At 31.1% G+C, this 23226-nt stretch overlaps 1 protein-coding gene across 5 annotated transcripts; it reads left to right on the forward strand.

Annotated features, from left to right (window-relative positions):
• The first annotated feature begins 299 nt into the window (after positions 1-299).
• Positions 300-18358, forward strand: LOC106663918 (nuclear distribution protein nudE-like 1-A). 5 transcript variants are annotated; one of them, XR_002910544.1, is made up of 10 exons: positions 300-491; positions 9056-9273; positions 9349-9497; positions 9557-9693; positions 11262-11390; positions 15122-15192; positions 16489-17288; positions 17925-18007; positions 18085-18156; positions 18257-18358. XR_002910544.1 is itself a non-coding variant. In XM_014389164.2 (9 exons), the coding sequence occupies exons 2-8, from the start codon at positions 9079-9081 to the stop codon at positions 18146-18148; spliced, it is 828 nt and encodes a 275-aa protein (XP_014244650.1). In that variant the 5' UTR covers positions 300-491; positions 9056-9078; the 3' UTR covers positions 18149-18156; positions 18257-18358. The 5 variants fall into 5 exon arrangements, 4 of the variants coding, with proteins under 4 accessions (XP_014244650.1, XP_014244660.1, XP_014244684.1 ...); XM_014389164.2 differs by lacking the exon at positions 16489-17288; XM_014389174.2 differs by lacking the exon at positions 16489-17288 and having other exon boundaries at positions 18085-18151.
• Positions 18359-23226: the final 4868 nt, after the last annotated feature.

Here is a 23226-nt window from a genome sequence, read left to right on the forward strand (position 1 = left end):
AAGGATATGACAGAGACTTGATTTGAGACTATATAAGTCCCAAACAAGTTCTCAAATCCTACTTTTTGTATTTAATTTGTATACATTGAGAGAGATGTGATTGTAGTTTAGGGTTGCTCTTTTTAGTTTTTGACAGATTGTTACCAAAAAAAGGGTTGAGTTGTTTATTTGGCTCTGTGTGCATTGTAAAAGATTTGTTGTTTGTACATTTAGCCGTTTAAAAACCGTTGAGACAGTTAAAAATTCAAATCTGCCTCCTGGAGAAGTGGGATCGTTCTGTCAAAAGGGGCAGCACGTTCAACGGTGATTCACAGCGCTGACTGGAGGGGCATCAGACACGTTTTTCCTTCCGACATATTGAGATTTTTTTAAGTTTTGACAATTTTTATTTATTTTTTTTGTTCAATTCGTGTCTCGTTTTTTGTGAGGGTGGTTCGTCGATGCGCTGTTGACCTTCGTCTGAGATCTGTGGAGCCGTTATCTTTCTGAAGGTGAGCACTTGTCTTCTTCTCTTATTGACTTTTTACCTATTTCTTTTTCAACCCTAGCTCTATTTTCTTTTAATTGACCAATCAGCAAAACCAGCTTTTTTGGGCGGAAATGTTAATCAATTTCACCAAATTAAAGGCTTATCTGTTAATTTTTTTATAAACAGCCAAGTTTCTAATAACCTTTTCTCACTATAAAACAACCACCAGCTTAAAAGTGAAATCATATCAAAAAAGTTTTTTTTTAATCTATCCTCACCATATTTGGGACAATCTAGATGAGAAATCCGAACAACTCGAACAATTGGTAAACTTTTTCATTTTCTTTCTTTACCTCAAATTTCAACTGGAGTTTTGTCCAATTTGACACAAGATTACCTTGACATTGATACAACATCCACAGAAATGTCTTGGACGGACCAAATTGTCAAATTGGCTGGCCCAGTGTCAACTTAGAACTATTGCAATAATAAATAATTAATTCTCAGTAGAAGTTTTCTCTTCTAGCTTTCACTTTATAAACAAAAAATAATCAATTTTATTTTAGCCCATCCATCTCAATAATAGTCCAATTTACAATAATATTTCTTTTATTAACGTCAACATCCTTTTTCCAGTATTACAAGTGACCACTTTTTCACTTCCGAACCCTCTAGGTATGGTCTTGAAAAAGAAAGCAAATTTAATTGCTACTACCAAGCTATAATTTCAATAATTAATATTGTTACAGTCCTTGGCAATGTTGGGACTGAGTCGGTCCTAGAAATTTGAGATCGCCTGTAAAAGCATAAATATGTTTATCTGTAGACAAATTTAAGGTTGTTTTGCCCTGTGATGACTTTAAATTAGGTCAAAAGCTTGTCAGTAGTAACTAAATTTGCTTTCTTCCTCAAGGTGATACCTTGATCCTTACAAAAAATACAGGCAAAAGAAAAAGATCCTCTCAATGATGGATATTTGAAAGAGGTAAACGAGACTAGGTCCGCACATAGAAAACGATTTACTGCCAAACTGTAACTACTTAGTGAGAGAAATATTGCACTTCTCCCCGACAATTTAGAATGTTTCCCCGTGGAAGCAAATAATACTTTTTTTTTAATTTATATAACGACCAACCATTCTGGTTTTAAAAGTTATTAAGTTCTGTTATTTACAAATATGTTGTATAACACAGTTATGTTTTTAATAACAGATAGTTCTTATAATTCGTTCACTGCACAGTTAAAAATTTGAAATTAATGCAAATTAGATTAAGAACTATAATAGATATCATGGTTTATACTGAAGTAGGCGAGGTTCAGACTGTGAGATATCCTTAGTCCCAGGGAAAATCCTGGATTGGATCCTCGTAAGATCCTCATAAGATCAGATAGCCATGCAGCTATTAAAGCATTAGCATGTAAAAGAACCACATCAAAATTAGTCAGTGAATGCATCCAAAATCTCCAAAACCTGGGGAACACAACAACTTGATGATATTTCGGGTGCCAGGGCACAGGGGAATTTTGGGTAACGAGAAAGCAGACAGACTGGCCAGAGGAGGATCTGCAAGACCATACATAGGCCCCGAACCTATACTTGGGATAACAAAAACAAATATAGAATCCTTCATCGCAGAATGGATCCAAGCAAAACAAAAGGAGAAGTGGATAAACTCTAGTGGTGCTAGACATAGTAAACTTATGATGAAACAACCCTCACCGAGACTGGCAAAAACACTGCTGCAATTGGAGAGGGCCAAACTCAGAGGAGTGGTGGTAGGACTACTAACCGGTCACTGGTATCTGAGAAAACATCTACACAACATGGGTATATACAGTGATGATCCCATTTGCAGATTATGTAACGAGGAGGAGGAAACAGCCACTCATATCATATTCGAATGCGAAGCAACAGCTCAATGGAGATTTAACCTAACGTATGGAAAAGACTTAGGGAATCAAATTGCAGCAGCAACAGTCAATGACCTGATACTTCTAAGAAGAAGGATTGAGTCTATTGAATGAACTAAGGTCCAATAAGCCGGAAGGCTGCAGTGCCTGGGGAATACAAACCCCGCTTCCTAGTAACCTTTTCCACCATACCATACCATACCCAGGGAAAAGTGTTTTGCATCATTCACCCTGTTCAGATTTTGGTGGAATTAAATTTTTTTACTGATAAAGTCGAGTATGTTGGAGATCTGTAGTTCTCAGTGGAGTTTTTCATTCCTGATGAACCAGGGAGCATTAATAGACATTCTTAAAATTTTAGTTTGCAACAGCTAAATTTTATTAATAGAAGGAGTTGCTAATACCCATATTTCATGGTGTATAGCATTAGAGGACATAGTAGTGATCCAGAATGCAAAATGTGGTTTTTAGCTTGGATATTCTATTTATAATTGGACACAGCGCAAGTGTTTGAAATCCTTCCTTGACTATTGTTTTTATGTGCTTCTCCCAGTGATCGAAGTGCACTTCCAAAGTATCTAACCATCTGTGTCTTATTATTCCAGTGTATTTGATGGATTCCTTGCTTTAGTTCATTTAGATCCTTTGGGAAGCAGAGAGTTAATATTTTTGCTTCACTTTTAGCAGAGTTGAGCTTCACTTTCCAATTAATTATGTACTTTTGTACGTTGTCTTGCACCTTCTGGTGCCATGTTACAGGCCTTTTAATATTTGAGTGGCTAGCATAAATGGCCATATCATCGGCGGAAGTGACAATTTTGGCGTTTGGATTATTTGGAATATTGCTTACATATAAATTGAATAAAAGGGGGTAAGCACTGATCCCTGTAGAGTTCCTTATGTTATTGTTTGGGCTGTTGATTTTTGCCCATTTATTTTGATCCAGAAGGATCTGTCGTTCAGGAAGGAGAAGAGGATTTCAAGAAGATATTTTGGGTGGCCAAATTTTTTAGTTTATATTATAAACCCAGGTGCCAGACTGTATCAAACGCCTTCTCCAAATCTAGGAAGACACTGTGTGTTCTTTTTTCTCAAACCCGCTACAATTCTATAAACTTGATGTGTGGCCGAATGTTTTGGAGAGAATCCAAATTGGTGATGAGGTATACGGTCCTCTAACAGCAGTTCTAACTTACTTTTAAAATACTTTTCAATTAATTAGTCTAAAATCGAGAGGAGGCTTATTGGCCAGTTGTTTTTGACTTGCTTATCCTTAAAAATACATTTTTAGCTGACATAGACAATTTATGTGCACAGCTTATAGATGGGTCAGTAAAGAACGATATGGTAAGCTTTATATGACCCTAAATTAAAACATGGAAAATAACTCAAATTCTCCTCAAAAATGGCAATACACAAAGCAGAACTAGTTGCTATTCTAAAAGCGTTGCAACACTTTTGTGAATTAAACTCATCAGAAAAGTTTTGTATTTGTCTGACTCCAGAAGTGCAGTAGATAATATTAAAAACTTCAGAATAAAGATAGGCAGCAACTTATGTGTACAAATGGTTAACAATTTAGAAGTTTTATCACAAGAGAAAGGTGTAACAACTTATTTCTGTTGGTTTAGAGGATGTTCAGGAATAAATAAAAAAAATGAGATAGTTGATAAATCTTGAAAAGAGTGGCACAAAAGAGGGAACTCTATTATACCTATTCTGGAGATGCACGGGTATTTTTTCACACCAGAATATTAAGGAATTTGCAGAAAGATTTGAAAGAGATCCGATCAGGAGTTTTCTTTCAGACAGAGAAACTCCAAATCTCCAAAATTCCTTGGTTCCACAGCACTTGACAAAAACAAGTACACTACAATCAGCAGGCTAAGATGTGAGTTTGTGGGGTTTTCTGCATCGAATTGGAGTTATGGAAACCCAGTTCTGCTTGGCATGTCCCCTTGAGGACTTGGAACACATGATAATGCACTGCAATAAATATTGTTCTCACAGAACAATAATTTTTAATGACCTATGTAGAATGCGAGACGTAGAGAAGCCATTCAATTACAAATCATTGTTCGCTAAGGAGAAAAATAGCATTTGTAAAGCCCTCTTAAATATAACCATGATGCAGACATGTCCATTTTAAATTGAGGAGCATAATTGGAAGAAAAAAAAAAGGCAGAAATTAAAGAAGAAGAAATTAAGAAAAAAGAAAAAAAGAAAAGAAGGAACTAACAAATAAAATGAAAAGCAAAAATTAAGAAATACTATTGAAATATTTTAACAATTAATTCTTCTTGGGTCAGGGTTACCAAATAGAGTTATGGCTAATTGGTAATAACAAAGGCCAAAAAAAGTCTACTTGTATTATTTTTACTTCTATTAATGTTATGATATGGCTTCTATGTTAGTTGGCTTGACGTAGTGTTTAAATCATTATACTGCGCTAAGAGTGAGTCAGTATGTCATGACAATTGATCTAAGATTCGCCAGAATTGCCTGCAAAAATGTCAAGTGAAAAAATGTAGGTCATTTTGATCTGCATATTTTTCCTGTTTTGCCATTTCTCCATGTCGATTCTTGGGGTTTTACCCCTTACGTTAGTCCAACATTGATGGTGATGAAAGACCAAACGAGGATAGGCACACATGTAATTGTGTAGTCGAGTCATTTCCCATAATTTTTTTAAATTGATTTATTGTAGTTAACGGGTACAACCCATAAGTTATATGTAAGTACAATTATGTTTTCACTATACTATAAATATCTAAGAACAATTTTTTGATTTGGCGTATACTGGAACAGAGCCAATAAATATCTAAACCTAATTTATTTGCTAATAGCATAGTTCTTATAACTTGGTTTTTTGTATAATTATTACAAATATTAGGAACATAGAAAATAGACTTAATTCTAGAATTAAAATTAGGAACTTTAAAATTTGCACTAGATTAAAAAGAGCAGTCTAAACAGTTATTTAACAATGTATACAGAAATATAAAACCATATTTCGCCGTTGTTCTAGTGTCACTAGATTCATATAAAACAAAATCGGTGTATAACAATGTGGATCCTTAGGAATGTGAAATTAAAGCTTACAAATCTAAAAAACTTATTTTGTACTTGCTCTAATTTTTTCACTTCTTGAGCATATAAAGGGCATATTTTCTCATCCTTTACCCTGCCGTGCCTGAGCCTGAGGAAGAACCCCCCAACCAGCGAAATAAACACCTACTTGGCTAAAAATACAATTTTTTGAGAGGGTTTAATTTCTTGAGGCCTTCATTTGGTCTCGCTTATAAAGGGAGGCCAAAGGAAGGTAAGGGAGATTGATTAATTTATTATAATTAAAATTGATCTCTCTTTGCTTTTTCCCCTTTTAGACTGGTATGTGAAAGGGCTTTTAAAATATTTACATGTATATATTAACATGTATACATTGTCTAATTAAGTCGAGAGAAAACCAGCCTGAGATAAAATTTCCTTATGATTGCAATTCACCCAAACCTAATAGAATAAATAAACACGTATAAAATATGGTAGTTACGTCATTTGGACTAGGTCTTTGAGGACGGGTGCTTTGCTACTCGACTATTCCTTTTTGAATATGTCTCGCGCTCTCTCAAACTTCTCACAGAACATCTTGTGCTAATTGTCCCTTTGGACTCGTACCTCTGTACAAAGGAAGCTGTCTGTTTGAGGTTTTGCTAGCTTTAGTATGTTTCCAATGGAGGTAGGTTTTTAATAGTGCTTGTAAGGCAGATGATGATTCATTTTTATATATTTCTGTGAATCTGAAATACATTGATACATTAGATGGGGATTATTTAGGGCATCTGACTCGTATTTGTCATGCTAGCGGCCCTGGGTTCGAATCCGGGCACAGCCGTGGCTTTTTAATAGAAAATTGAAAGAAGTATTGTAAAACGGTTTGACCCTTGACCCCTCGTCCATTACATCTATGGGTAGTTGGACGTTAAGCTATTCTGTATGACAGGATTTTTATTTATTTTTTTAAGAAAGACTGATTAACTCAACAGCTAAATGATTGCATCATACTTTTGTTGAAATCTTGTCAATATTTTTGTTATTCTTACAATAACCACTTTGATACAGTATAAGCACTATTGTTCTATTTGACAGAATAAAGTAGGTCATCATTGCATGTAGTGTTCCCGACATTTTTTTAATCTGATTAAGGTAATTGTTTTTTGTCTTAATTAACGACTGAAACGGTAATCAGAGTGTAGTCAGGGAGGATAAATAACTGACAGTTAAATCTAGGTCAGTTAGGATGGATTTCCTGCATTGATAATCTGTTTTTTCCCCCTTTTAATATGGATATATTGTATATGAACTTTATGCAGTTTTTAGCAGGATTCGGAGCATGTGATTAAATATTTTTTTACCCTGTTCGATTTTTATATATTTCAAATAACTTTTTACAATTGTATTGCAAGGGATTAATATCTTAATAGAATAAAATACTAAAGAAATAAATAAAAAATTTCTTTACTGTTTTAACATGGTATTGACCAGGGATACTCATAGTGGATTTAATAAAAATTTATGATTAAAAATATGCCGATATAACATTGGGTCCCAAATGGAAAAGTTTTAGAAGCTCTGTAATAGACAAACCCAGGAATAATTGTTTTAAAAAAATTGTATCTTGCCATTATTGTACAGGGTGATTCACTACTTGTACGATAAAGTTCACCAGGTGATTCTACGCCTCACATGAAACAAAAAAGTTCGTATGAACTGTGGTCTGATTCTCAACCCTAGGGCAGATATTCAACATTTTAAGTTTTTTCCAACTATCTACTGTTTACGTCATAAATCTACTCTTAGATCTTGAACTATTCAGTTTTGGAGGAATAAAAAAAAATTGAAATGAGAATTAAATTTCCTTTAAAAAGGTACTCTTCAACAATTTTCAATTTAATTTAAGGTAAAAAAAGGTAAAGCTTTCAAAAACTCCTAAATTAAAAAATAAATTTGCAACCCCCTTCGAAAAATTCATGTTAGAGATTGGCAAATTTCTTAGCTTCTTCATTTAATAAGCTTTCTAGCGGTATGCTTTTTCTTTAATTACATTGAACCAAAATGAAGAAATTGTATGTTAAATGGGAAAAAGTAACAATGTGGGAAAAGGGAGTGGGGCATATTAATTCAATTTTTTGCCCTGGTCAAAAATTATTTTGATTTATTTTTTGTATATTTTTAAAATTTGTTTTTAGTAGTGGTTGATTCCCAGGATCCCTGTGTTCAAGTTTTTATTTATAGGCTTGTTTAAGTTAGATGTATAGACAACTTTTTTACTCACAAATAATCTGGATCACTGTATGGTCTGGATATAAAATCAAATTCAATTGTTATCTGTCAAACTTTTGACCTATTTTAAAGTCATTATCAGGGCAAAACAATCTTAAATGTGCTTACAATTTACATAATTTGTAAATTTACATAAGTAATAGTGCCAAGGACTGTAACACTAGTGAATTAGTAGCAGTTTTATTATTTTATCTACCTGATAACAAACATTAAAATAAGAATACTTTATATAAAGCTCTCAAGTATGGCTAATTTTTATTTGTTAAAAAATAGTCTCGAAAGATTTAGTCACTGTTTTTTGCCAAAAATTAAATTGAAAGTTCTAGAAGGCTGCCTTTTTAAAGGAAATTTAATACTATTTTTATTATTTATTTTTTAATCCCCCAGAAATGAATATTTCAAGAGCTACAAGTAAATTTATGACCAAAACTAGATAGTTGAAAACACATAAAATGTTGAATAACTGCAGAAGGGTTGATAATTAAAGTTTAAGTAAGTAACTCCACATACTTTGAGTATGTGTACTGTTGTAAAATTGGCTACTTGCCGTTGTTGTAATAAATAAATAATCAGACCATGGTCGGTTCATAAGAACATTTTTGTTGCATTTGTTGAGGTGTGGAGCACCTGACAAACTTTTTCGTACGAGTAGTGAATCACCCCGCATTACAGTTACTTAAATTATAAGAGAGTAATTAAATATCATGACATAAAGAACGTGTATATTTTGAGAAGGGGAAATAATAATAAAAACAAACAACACTCCAACTTGATTTTTGTTTCAAAGGTGTCAGTTTGATATTTCACATTTTCCAATAAACTCTGTAACAGTACAAACGAAAATAATGTTTTGAAATAAAAGATAGTAAAATCTAATTCACATTTAATCTAAAGTCAGTGTAAATCCCCACAAAATCCTTTGCAATATTGTAAAATTCACGGTAGGTGGGTTTCACCTTGTTATTGTTATGCAATTATTTTGTAATCATTATTTAATGAGACCTTGTATAAATGTACTACACTGTAAACTATTTATATAATAATATGGATGACAATTATTGGATGTAATGTGAATTGTAAAATATGACTTTAAAATGATATTAATTAATGCTATAAGGGTTCATGGCCTTGTAAAAGCTCATGAAGTAACATTCAGATAAAGAGTGAGTCATGTTACTCTTTGATTTTATCTATTTCCCCCTTCACACATAAAAAAATATTAAGAAAGTCACTTCCACACTTGTAAGTCTAGTCAGAATATACCAGCTGTGTTGTTTCACTATCATAATTTTTTTTCTTTTTAAGATGTATTAATTATTCAATTTTAAAACCCAGGTAACTGCTTCAGAGTCTAAACAATGAGCAAGCCTGTAAAAGACGCCGAGTATTGGAAGAGCAAGTGCGATGAACTCGAAAAGGAGCTTGAAGACTTCCAAGAGAGCTCACATATGCTTGAAAAGGAGCTCGAGAGCTCTTTGGAGCAGTCCGAAAAAACAATCAAAGAGCTTAGGCGCAAGACCAACTCGCTGCAGTTTGAAAATGACTCTTTGAAGGTTCGCTCATGGAACAAAAACTAAATAAATAAATGTGAAAACATAAAACATCCAAAATTTTATAAAATTTTACAGGATAAGTATGATGAACTTAAAAAAAGGACGGAAGCACAGATCACAGAGCTGGAAGAGGAAGCAGCGCAGAGTCACAAAAGGGAGGAAGAATACGTGAAATACATACGAGAGCTGGAACAAAAAAACGATGACCTAGAACGAGCTCAAAGGTACATTTTTAAAGAATTACCTATTGCTGAACTTTTCTAATACCTATTTTTATTTTCAGAGCTACATATACTTCTTTAGGAGAATTTGAAACTAAATTGAACTCAGCTTTAGAACGAAACGTGCTTTTAGAATCCGAACTAGATGAAAAAGAATTACTTAAATCGATGGTTCAAAGGTTAAAAGATGAAACAAGAGGTAAAAAATTGTATCTTAATATATTCACTGTAATAATAGTTATTAATCTAGCTGCATAAGATACATTTATCACTATTTACTGTAGATAATTAAACCTAAAAGTGCACTTTTCGCTTAAAACAAAAACTTCAGTTACAGTATTTTGCCATTTTTGGATTATTTTTCAAAAACAGAAAGTACAAATCTGCACTAGCCTTCTGCTCTTAGTTATTTTGCTCTGGATGTTTTTCGCATAACAAACATAATAATTTTTAGGTGAGATTATTACTTATGTAAAAAGAAATTGCTGTCATATAGGAAGGCATAACGTCCTAACTACCCATTGGGTGTCATGGACAAGGCAACATACCACTTTGTATTACACTTTGTATATTACTAGCAATTAAAATTCTATTTGATGTGCCAGGTTTCAAACCCAGAACCTCTTGCGTGGCAAATACGAGTTAAATGCCCGAACCACTCAACTACTAGGTATTACCAACAAAATAATAGCCATTGGACAGGGTGCATAAGTCTAAAGTCGTTAAGTATTGTTGACCATTAGGAACAACAAAATTACGCTTGTTACGGTGCAAGGGCAGAAGAGGCAAAGAAGCCCATGAATTGACAAAGTTTGATCACCCCTATCGTCCCTGAATCCTTTTGTGGCATAGCAAATTGCCAAAAATGTAAATCTATCGGAGAATGGGTTAAGAATAAGCCCTCGGATCAATCATGACTGAGTGAAAAAACTATTTAAACACCATCTCAGAAATTAACGGCATGGAATACTGCTGGACACTGTAACATGTGGACATGAGTAAAACTTGGAGTAGATTACCAAGGAAAAGAAAAAACAGCACATGTTCTCTGTTTCGTCCAAAGGCTTATGATGATAATCTTACACCTGGCAAAAGAAAAGCCAAGGATACACACTTGAGGTCTTAAAGCTTTGAGATCTGATAAAAATCTTGTCGCGAACTTGTGGCGGTTTTTGGGCATCATCGGCTCAAGGCCCCCTCCAGACAATCGGAGGACGACTCTCTTGGCCAGGCTTGAGAGGGACTGTGTTTTGGAATCTTTAACAACTTGAAGATGGCTGATAAAATAATTAATTGGTTTCATTCTTAAGCTGTGGTGAGCTTTTTTTTATTTTTATACAAATTGTTTTGTTACGTGCCAAAGATTGTTGGAAATACCCACTTTAATTTGTCCGTTTATTATTTTTTCCTCCTCTTCAGTTTTCTTTTGGCCCTTTTTGATTCTGAGGCTTTTTGGCTAAGTTTCCTGATGGACCATTGCCTCCAGTTTAAATTGATTTTTGAGAGACCTCAAGGAATCCCTGTTATAAACTTAACAAAGAGCTCTGGTTTGTAATGGAGATTGTGCAACAGGCCATTATTGGTTGTGCTGCGCAAGGTCATAAAGAGACTCTTTTTAACCTTAACCTGAACGTGACAAATACGAGTCAAGCCATAACCATTCTTATAAAAGTGCCAAAGGTTATTTATCTAGGGTTAAACAAAATACAATTTGAATATATATTTAAATTAAATGTAATATTTTTATTTTGTATTTAAAATTTTCAGACTTAAAACAGGAGATCGAGGTGAGAGGGAAGTGCAATCACCACAGTAACGACCATACGCGAATTGTGGACACGAACAAGCTAGACTCCGAGAGCAACTCGTCGCCTGGTCATAACCCCCCTCTGAAAAGTAAGCTCGCCAAAAAAACTCGAAGCAAATTAACTTTTCCATTGCGTTTCATTGGCTTAACCATGCATAAAAATGGTAATACAAATCGCTAAGAAAGGCATTGTAAAAAAAAAAAAAAAAAAAAAAAGCGGGTGAATACCTACCTACTACTTCCTTGTTCTAAATTTATTTTAAAAATATATATGAGGGAAATACAAGACACAAGCACAAATTCCGTCCTTAAACATCCCTCCAAATTTGCACTATACTAACATTTAACTTTTAAATAGTATAAAAACATTCCTTTTTCTTCGTTGAAGGTTTATCACCATTGTTTATTACCCCTTTTTCAAAGAAATTATATCATTTTCGTAGCTTTTTTTGCATGTATGGTGTATAAGCATGAATTCCCATTAAGGCATGTTATGCCCGGTTAGTTCCTTAAAATGATAATATTAATTTTATGTTCTTATAACTAGTCATACTTTTTTATTTCTTTCTATAAAAATACAATACCATGTTTATGTGAATGGTAAATTTGTAATAATGATGTAAAAAAAAAAAAAAGTACCGACCATAATGTAAACAATTTTAATAAAGTTTTGACTTTATATTAATTACTTACCTTGTGTTTCATTGCTTGCTGTTTAATCAGTCGTTATAGCTGTTGTCACACGAATGCAATACCTAGATAGAAATAACTTCGACTTGTGAAGCAAGTCACCTTTTTTCCCCTGCAGTGTCTGTTAGAACTAATAGCTGTCTTTAATACCATTATTGGACTGTATATACGATGCATGCTTATAGTTATTTTTAAAAAAATTTGAAAATATATTTGGGCATGGTTATTTCAATATTTCCTGTATATAAACAGGTAAGTATGCGCATTTTGTTTTTCATCAAAAGTTAATCTTGAACTAATTAAACTAATAAAAGGACTAATCTATAGTATTAAGTTGGTTGGCACTTAAAAATTATTTACATTTAAATGATCTAGAACTATTTCAGAGTTTTATTTAATTAACACTGTACATAGCTTCAATTATTTCAAAGCCATTGAGAGCAACTATATACAAAATTGTTAATGTTGCATTACAAATTCTGATTATTTAAAATCCAAGACAGCGTACGAAAATTCTAAATTGAACAAGTTTTTATTCAGCATCGTAACATTGTACATGTTTTGTGAATTGTTGACAATTATGCCCTGCTAAGAAGAAATGTCGTAATTTTTTGACTTAATTTTTGTCCCTCTTATTCTTAGGTATGCAAAATTGACATAAATCAGCAAAAAATATCAGTTTAAAATCATGTTTTTTACTACACTGTATTTCCAATGCTTTACCTATCTTAATAAAAAGTGGTTGTATTACTAGATAAAATTAACTCATGTGTCATGTTATTTTCCATTTGTTTTATGCCAAGAAAACTCGTTTCCTGTATAAAACTTAACAATTATTGTGGACCTGCATTGTACTGAACAAAGGAAATGGAAATTCTGTGCTGTTAATTTAAAAATGTGTTTCATTATGCGCTAAATTTCGATTGGATTATAAAAGGAATAATAAAAAAAACAATGTATGGTTGTAAAAACACTTTCTTTTTAGATACGCTCTTTTTCATAAGTACTTATCACAAATCTTTGATAGTTAAATTTAATGTCAAACTTTTTTTATTAAAAAAAAAAAAAGATAAAAGTGAATTGATAAATAAGTTGTAATGAATATAGTGAAGTCGAGTTCTAGGCCAAAACTTTAAAATATATAGCAACTTAACTGAGGCCATTTAGCATTACACAAACTTCAAAGCTAAATTTTTCAAAATTGTCAAAACAGTATATGCATTTCTTATCAGGACAGAATTGGGGAGGGTTATTTTAAAAATGTTAAGGTATATATTTACAAATCTATTCTCCCCCCCCCATATCGAAAGGACTTATTTTTAATTCAGACATTACCGATCATTTCGGTCTGCCAATCCTCGCTGGGCTGGTTTGAGTCCAGTTTTGGGACCTGGAGTGGGCAAAGTTCCAAAACAACGAGGTTAGGTAGACTGAAATGATCGGTAACGGCCAAATTACAGGTTCATTACTGTGCATACTACACATAGAAATATCAGAACCTATTGAAAATCAGTTTGCGTATGTTAATTGATAATTCAGTCAAAAAATTATGAAATATCATTGAATTGTATTTGAAAATGTCTTTTTTTTTATTAGACATGCTACTCAACATATATGCAAATATAGAAAATAAAAATAGTCATTTTGATCAACTGGGAAGTAGAAAACTATATACAAACTTATCCAATTCAATATTTATTTGTTCTTTTTCTATTTAACTAAATTAATTCATTTTCTCCTGTGCTTTGCTGGGAGATAAACTTGTAATTTGATCGTTACTGATCATCTTGGTTTATCCTTACCAGGTTGCATTCGCCATTTCGATATCTTAAGACAGATATTTAAATACATAGTAAATTTTTTTAATATATGTTAGAATTAGAATTAACAAACACACTGAAGATGCCAAAATGCTGAATCTCATCTGACAGGCTAACCGAGCAAGGATAGACCAAGATGATAAGTAGCGATCAAATTACAAATTATCTAATTCATACATTGTTACATTTAAAATTATCAAATAAAGCAGTTGGGCGGTAATTATTTATAAAAATATGCGTTAATTGTTATGTAAGTAAATTTTTTATGTTTTCACCTTACTTCAGGAAAATGATGATAATATCTATTAATTATAAACGTAATTTGATCAAACTTGTTAAACCAAACAGTTGATAAACTATAAATAAAAAACCCACACCGCTGATTTTACTTGGTTCAGTGAGGTCAGAAAATACTGCAAATATCTCGTTATTGAACATTGTGCGTTTTTCCCGATCTGTGTGATGTTTTGAAAATTTAATTTTTTTTATAAGTACAGTCAAGTATCGTAGAGTATCAACTGTTGCCATGGTCACGAACAAAATACATCAATATTTCTGAACGCCTTGTTTAAACTTTATTCAATCAAGTCGGTAATTTAAATTTATTGTGGGAAATGAAAAAGTTAAAAATAAATAATGGAAAGTTTCTAAAAGCGCTTAACTAAAATCTTTTTTTTTTTTTTTTTTTTTGGTCAATTTATGATCATGATTTATAAGATTCTTGTATGTATATTGTCTCTGCCAATATTATTTTTAATCTTACACTATATTTAAACAATGCCAATAAAAAATTTAAAAAATACCCTATTTAGATATATAATTGCACTTGAACCTGTAATTACATTTTTTTAGTTTATGTTTATTAGAAACTTCTCTTCACAAAAATCACACAGACAGGAATAGGGTCTCATGGAAGATGATGAAATGCTGAAAAATGTCTGACTGTTGATCAATGAGTTTTGTACTAAAATCAATATTATTGCTTATATAATTATAAACAATATGGTAAAATAAGTTCATAAACTCGTCAAACTTTAAATAACGGTCACCAAACACTACACATTTAAATAAACTTGTCATATAAACTCTGCCTTGTATTAGTTTTATGTTTATAGACCTAATAGGATATTTTAAACAACTGCTTACTGTTTTATTCTTTTAAAAAAAGTTTAATTATTTATCGATGTTATAAAAAATCCAACCAAAATATTCTTTGAGATGATAGTATTGAATTGTTAAATATTTTTAAACTGCTCCCATTTTTTTTTACATTTTTTTTTCGATGATATTTAACAGTTAACATTTTTCAGGTTTGAACGGGCTGAGCACGTCAAGAGTTTCCGCTGCAAACATAGTCAGCGAATTGCTTCGAACTGTTGGAGTAAGTCAATTTACAATTTCATGCTTTAACTCTTTTCTCTCTCTCTCTCTCTCTCTCTCTCTCTCTCTCTCTCTCTCTCTCTCTTTTCTCTTTCTCTCTCACTCACTTTCTCAGCTCAAATTATATAGTTTATTTATATTAGTTTTTCTAGCAAGAATACCAGGATTTAAATATTTAGCTTTTTATTTTTTTTTTTAACAAGTTGGTAAATATTTTGGGGTACAAATAAGTTTTAAAAGATTTATAAGATGTAACTATATTAAATGCATTGGACCACAACTTAGCTACCTTCATCTTAAAGCATTATTCATCAGGCTTTAATTTTCATTACATCTCATTTTGCCAAAGTCTAAACATTTTTTTTTTCCTCCAAATATATTGACTTTTGTGCCAACGAAACGGATTTTGCTGGTAGCGTTACTTTTCTGCTTCCATTTAGAAAAAAAAATAGCTGAAGGTGGGGACCATGCTACATCAATTTCAGGTTGAGAGTACTGGGAAGGACAGAAATATTTGAACATGCTGAATCTTTGGTAGTGATGTAATGCCCTCAAAGCCATAAAGCCAAGAGGAAAGGAGATTTTTTCACTTGTTTTTGTGAAATTTTCAATAGAAGTAATTTTTGCATCGTAACTGATGGTGAAAAGTGGCATTACAATAATCCAAAGTGTAAGAAGTGGGGTAATCCCAGTCATGCGTCAGCATCAACGGCGAAGCCCAATATTCATGGATCGAAGCTCAAAGTATTTTGTGGGATCAGCTGGGTGTAGTGTATTATGAGGTGCTAAAACCGAGTGAAACCACCAACAATGAACTGGGGGATCGCTACAGATTGTAATGGATGCATTTGAGCCGAGCATTGAAGGAAAAACAGGAGCAGTATGAATAGAGGCACAACACTGCTCGACCACATGTTGCAGTGATAGTCAAAAATTTTACCCCACCTGTATATTTTCTAGATACTGCTTGTTTCGATGAATTGCCTGTCTGAGTGCACTCACGAGGAATAAAAAATAAAAAAATAGGTCAATTTATTTACTGCCTTGAAAGACCATTTGTTCTTTCAACATGGAATTTCTATGCTGCCAGCAAGTTAGCTAGCCATGGACAATACTTTGTGTAATCAATTTATTGCCATTTTTGCACCAGAAAACCCCAATTTTTACAAAAAATCCTTTAAAACTTACTTATACCCAATGTTTTTAGTATTTTTTTTTTTTTTAACTTTTAAGTTTATTTTCTTTCTTTCTGCATGTTTAATTTACATAAAAAGTTAAAACAAGGGTTATTGCGCAGCTTGAGAGGTTGCTGTGTGCACGTTGCAACAAGATCAAGTGCATCTGCTCCACCCCGATCCTTGCCACAATCAAATGACATTCCTTCCTAATCCTAATCCTAATTGAAATAATTCTTTTAAGTCATTTGAACAATTGTGATCCTGTGATTATTATGATTTATGATTTTTATTTAATTGTTAGTCAATTAATCGATTAATTCAGTTCTCGAGTCGGAAATGCTCAAATTACTAGCTAAATCAAATTCCTAGTTATAACAATTTTATTTTATTTTATTTTTTAAACTGTGATGCAACAAATAAACAGGATAATAAAGACGATTTTGTGTTTTCAAAATTGAAACTAATTATTTAAATTATTCACACTTTTTATGTAAGGTCTTGGTTGGGATGAAAAATAAAGTATAATTAATTTAAATAATTAATACAGTCGATTATGACTACTAAATATGTGGATTAATTTAAACTAATTTTTATCAAAGTGATATAATGCTCAATTAATCTGTGCCTAACTAGTTTTTATCGATTTTTTAAAATCCGCCAAAGATTTACAATAATGAAAAAAGTTAAAAAACAAGTATATTTTTGTAAATAGATAATTTGTAAATAATGAAATGTACCTGAATGTAATTACAATTCTTTCACAACTTGAAATTTCCATAGAGCACTACATAAAATTGCACACGATTAGAAGTTTCCTATTCCTTTCACCCTCCACCCCTTTTTTTGTCCCCACGTCACAAATTTGGAGTGCCTTGGAAGATATCTGGAACGTTCCTGAATAATGAATTCAAATTGAAAGGTCCGTTTAATTTTTATTTTATTTTCTTCTATTCTTTTCATTTGTTTCTTTTGAACCCCATGAACGATCTTGTATGCAGTCTTCACACTTTTTCATATTTCACATTGGAATGCATAGCTTGGTGTAAAGTGCCAAAAGGTGGAGAACTCACCGCAGTAATTAACATGTGCAGTAATGCTTGCTTTTATCACTTTTTCTGTTTGACTCTTTTTAAGTACTGTATTTCTTTAAATTGTGGGAAAAAATTATAATAACAACATTTCCATGCAGAACACATTCTCCTGTTAACCATTTTCTTACAATGCTTTTGGGAAACTTTTCCTTTTTTTATATTTATTTAAGATTGTTGACTTCCATTTCTCAATTTTTATTATTTATTTGTTTTTAAGTAAGATCATACGAAATTCATTACTGTATTTTTTATTTTATTTTAGTCTTCTTTTCAGCGTCTTTACATATTGCATGTTTTCATTTCATCCACTAAAATTCATCAGGCAGCTTTGGGTACATTTGCAAGTACAAATTGAAATAATTAATCTTAAGTTGTTATTATAATTTTTTAACTAATGATAAAACCTAAAGACATCCCAACATCAGTATGACTAAATTTAGTAATGTTGTATTTTCCGGATAAAGGTTTTGGAATCGAAACTGATAGTGAGGGCGAATCAGAGGGATTTTGTGTCTCAAAACGACAGTGCCGGAAAGGACCATATGAGGTAAACTTTTCAGTACATTTTCAATTTCTCTTTGTTAACAATTTTCCTTATTTATCTAAATGATTCCTTACTTGTAGGGAATCGGAGTCGGGAAAACAGAATTTGATAAAGGCAGTTTCTTTAACGCAGATCTGCTCTTGAATAGTTTGGTATATGATTTGTCCCCTTTTTTATATATCGCACCTGGGTTGTCTCATCCCTTCTTCTTCCGATAGTTATTTTTGAAACTAATGGATGTTTTATTTTCAGGAGGGGAAAACTAAACAGAGGAGCATCTTCGCCGTCTATCCACAATCTTGTGCGGTCTTAGACCTATTATTATTCTCTACTGCTAATAGATCGCTAAGCTGATGGAAAAAGAGAGATTATATATTTTTTCTTTGTATAAATAATCATGTAAATAAATTGAACATCCTGCACAACCGATATAGAAGAGATTAATTAATTTTATTGTTTGTCAAGGCTCAAAACATGTAATTTTCAGTCAAAGATCCTATATTATTTATTTTTTATACAATCTCTAAAGAGAAGATTATTTTCAAATTATATAAAGCCAGAACGCATTATTTTTTGCGATGGATTGTAGATGATTTAAATATATAACCATGAAATTTTTGAACCAGTCGAAAATTTATCCAAAGGAGAAATCGTTTCTTAACGCTAACATAAATTATTGACATTCATAATGTATAAATAGTTGGTGAAAATTATATCTATAAAATATTGTTACTGTTAACTGTAGGTAAATTGTTTTAATTTATTTGTCCTTTTTTGTATGTTTAACTTTTTTTGTAATAAATGCGTTTTCAATATGGAATTTAAAAATTAAAACTATATAAAAAATTTTATGCTTCTTAGATCACCCAGTTATTTTATTTTGTCTATAAAAGGGTATATTTAAGGGATCAATTGAAAACAATATAAATTACAAAAATAACAAACTATACACTTCCAAACACATAGAAAATGTATTTATTTTTATTATCTATTTATTATTCAACAATATTGTTTGAATAAACTTGTAAATTATGTTTTAAGCAATTAATTACAGGACCATAGTGGTTGAGTGATTTGGCCATCCCAGCATAGCCCATCTTAATTGAGAACAATTTTTTAAAAAAGTACTGTAAAATGGTGATCTGTAAAATCGTATGTGACAGCCAATAGGTGATTGGACCCTCTATTACAGAAATTTATCTTGCCTTGAGAAAAATTCGTAGTCAAATATATTTAAACTTTTGAACTGACTACTCATAATAGTAGTTTTTATGTACAATTTAAACTAATTGTTGGTAGATATTAAAATAAAATTGTCTTAGTATTAAGACAAACGACTTAAGATTTGCATCGCCAAACTTTTTCACCATAAAGAATGCTGATAAAAATAGTACATTATTTTTAGATTTTTTTTTCTATTCATATTTGAACATTTGATTCTAAAAATAAATTAGTGAGAGTTGTATCATAAATAATTTTAGAAACAGTCCCAAAAATGATAAGGTTAAATGAAATTATATAAATTACTTCTGTTAATTATTCTTTTTATCCAAGGTAATTGAAATGAAACGGTTAAGTGTCACAAGTGGCATATGAACAAACAACCTGTGGCTACATTAACTTTTTCATCTAAGTCAACAGTAAAAGAATAATTAATATGGTCAATTATGACCATTAAACATATATGGATTAATATATAAATTAACTGGAAAACAAAAATGTATATCGCTTTACATCATGATAAACAAATTACAATAACTGTTTTGTTATTATAATTTTTTAAAAATAAATATTTAACTTACTCGCATAAGGCATTTTGTTAATTAAATATTCAGAGTTCATGATGAAAATTTAAATAATTTTTTCATGAATATCGTTTTTCATTGCTTGAACACCTGGTTTTTATTAAGTTAACAATTGACCTACTTAAGAGAGAATGGCAAAGAAAACGAAAAAAAAAAAAAATAGGAGTCTAAACCTTGCACTTGGCCTTCTAGAAAGCAACTTTTGCAACTACAGCACATATGTGTTCATGAGACATTGGCCTCAATTACTTTGAAAAGGTGTTATGCCTTCATTTAATATCTTGAATCTTTTTTTTTTATGTATGCGGAAAATATATTAAAATTAAACCAATGAAAAAATATTTGAATATATATATATATATATTTTTTTATTGTATGCAAAAAACATAATAAATTCAGTGTTAATCAAATATAAATGATTCAGTAATAAAAATATATATTGAATATAACCAGTAAGAAATTATTTATAAAATTAGAAATTCTTGTCTTTCTAGACTCTAAAAATTTTCTTTTATTTACCATATGAAAATATATTCTAATTTGGCTTGGGTTCAGCATAAACATAATCAATGATCGTTTCAATATTATCATCGTATTTGACAGTTGATCGAATAGTTAAATAATAAGAGATAAGAGAAAAAAAATCCTTTTTTTTATGATAAACTCCGGCATTTGGTTGAGTTGTAACAAGATGATTCATTTCTTTGCATTGTTCTTAAACAATTAAATTTCCAGGTTCACCATAAATATTAATCAAAGATTTATTAATAATATTATCATATTTGATAATTGATGTTATTTTACAATAAACTCTGGCATGAATTGATTTGATCACGTCTCATGATTATTCATTTCATAATATTGATCTTAACTTAATTAAATTTCTATTCTCATCATAAATAATAATCAAAAAGTGTATCCATATTATTATCATGTTGTTAAGTTGACCTAATTTTATGATAAACTATGGTATGATTGAATTTGACTACATGATACCACGATTAATTAGGTTAGATTTGACCATGTTGTACCAGATGATTAATTTCTTTGTTTTATTCTTAAACAATAAAATACAAGGTTCATCTTAAATAATAATGGCGCGATAAAAAAAATGTTTTTCTGAAACCTACATCACACCAGACCGCATCTCACGATTTCTGAATAATTAAATAATAATCAAAGATCATATCGACATTATCATCCTATTTGACAGTTGACCTAATTTTATGATAAACTATGGTATGATTGAATTTGACTACATGATACCACGATTAATTAGGTTAGATTTGACCATTTTGTACCAGATGATTAATTTCTTTGTTTTATTCTTAAACAATAAAATACAAGGTTCATCTTAAATAATAATGGCACGATAAAGGAAATGTTTTTCTGAAACCTACATCACACCAGACCGCATCTCACGATTTCTGAATAATTAAATAATAATCAAAGATCATATCGACATTATCATCCTATTTGACAGTAATTTTACAGTAAACTCTGGTATGGTTAGATTTAACCATGTTGTACCTGATGATTAATTTTTATGTTTCATTCTTAACTTAAACAATATAATTTCAGGTTCATCTTAAATAATAATCAAAGATCATATCAACATTATCTTCGTATTTGCCAGTTGACCTAATTTTACAATAAACTCTGGTATGGTTTGACTGAAATTTGACTACATTGGACCGTGGTTAAAAGTTTAAATAATTGCTTTTTGTGTGTATAAACAGTGTGACAGTAAAGAGATTGAAATAACTCGTTTCAAAATGGAAATATTTGAAATTATAGCGACAAATTCAACAATATTAAAAGGTTTAAAAACTTTTAAAAAAAAGGTTTGTCAGTATCAAATAATTCATGAATTACAAAATACCCAATATTCAATTATAACATGAATGATGAACTTTATTGTTTTTTATATTGATGGTAGGTAGCAAAGTAAATGAAAAATGTGCACATATATTTCTAATTCGTCTTGCTTTGTTGCAAACTTCATTTCTGTGTATCCAAGGTGTTTTGTTACGTTTTTAATTTATTATGTTGGGTAAAAAAATTTAAATAATAGAATATTACTACAGAATTGGAAATTTTAAATTGTGTATTTGTTTCCTCCCTCTGCTTGATCTATTTTGTCTTGTTTTTATGCTAAAACAAATTCCAGTGTGGTTCGACTCGCATATGACGCGAATGACCTTCGACCCTTCTCTGCTCCCACCTCCTTTTGATATTCCGCACGAAATTGTGATTGTTTATTTTATATTTGGGTTTTTATGCGTCTTTACACGGATTATCGACGACTTCCGACGTTTTGACGGTCGGCCCAATACAAATTTACTCCCAAGATACCCAAACATCAGCTTGGAAATGATCATTGCCTTTTGCTTAAGAAAATTTTAAGAAAAAACGCTTAAGACATCTTTAAAAAAATCTTCGTTTTATGCTTAAAAACTATAAAATATTTATTTCATTCATTATTTTCAAATCTTAAGATTCTACTCTGTTAAAATGTATAGAAAAAAAAACCCAACTGCAGGTAAAGTCTTCGACGACCCAATTTGCAAAGGTTGGAACCGTTTATCCTGTAATTTACGACCTACACCTGCTTGGGTCCGAATGGTAAACAGCGAAAACGGGCGGACACATGTTCACCAATGTTGAAATTTCCGACTCAAAAGTACATGGATAAAAGTGACAAAATACATTTTTTTATGACTTTTTCAGGAGTTGCGCGATTTCTATTTGCAAACTTTCGTATTGATTAACGTTTATTACATAAGTGACATTTTATTTTTTCTCTTGACAACAAAGGGGAAGAAATGATTTCCAGACATTTTTTCAGCACACTAAAATACAAGTGTAGAAAATAAATCATAAATTATTAATGAAAAATAAACATTATTTATTTATTTTTGAACCTATACTTGGGGAAATTAATCGAATTTCACAGTTTTACTTATGATGCAATAAACTCTGGTATGGTATTTGAATTCGTTATAACATCATTATTAATTTATTAATGTTCTTAATTTAAACCAGCCAATTTTCTGATTCATAAAAATTAGAGATCTTATCAATATTATGATCGTATTTGACAGTTGATCTCATTTTAAAATAAACTGGTATGGATGGATTTAACGTTATTCCATAATTATTCATTTATTAATGTTGATCTTAACTTATATAATAAAATTTCAAGTTCATCTTAAATAATAATGAAAGATCATAAATCAATATTATCATGGTATTTGACAGTTGGCCTAATTTTACAATAAACTCTGGTATGGTTAATTTGACCATGTTGTACCAGACGATTAATTACATTGCATTGTTTTTAACAATTTAATTTTCAGATTCATAATAATCAACGAACTTATCAATAGTAATATCACATTTCACAGGCGATTGCTT

The sequence above is a fragment of the Cimex lectularius genome, unplaced genomic scaffold (assembly GCF_000648675.2).
Source record: "Cimex lectularius strain Harlan isolate CLEC.00 unplaced genomic scaffold, Clec_2.1 scaffold1, whole genome shotgun sequence".
Lineage (NCBI taxonomy): Eukaryota > Metazoa > Arthropoda > Insecta > Hemiptera > Cimicidae > Cimex > Cimex lectularius.

What these genes read in the sequence shown, in the direction of transcription:
- LOC106663918 (XM_014389164.2), top strand. Translation starts at nt 9,079, where the DNA reads ATGAGCAAGCCTGTAAAAGACGCCGAGTATTGGAAGAGCAAGTGCGAT. An exon ending in AATTGCTTCGAACTGTTGGA is followed by an intron (nt 15,193 to 17,924) that starts GTAAGTCAATTT and finishes TTCCGGATAAAG; the next exon opens with GTTTTGGAATCGAAACTGAT. An exon ending in GCCGGAAAGGACCATATGAG is followed by an intron (nt 18,008 to 18,084) that starts GTAAACTTTTCA and finishes CCTTACTTGTAG; the next exon opens with GGAATCGGAGTCGGGAAAAC.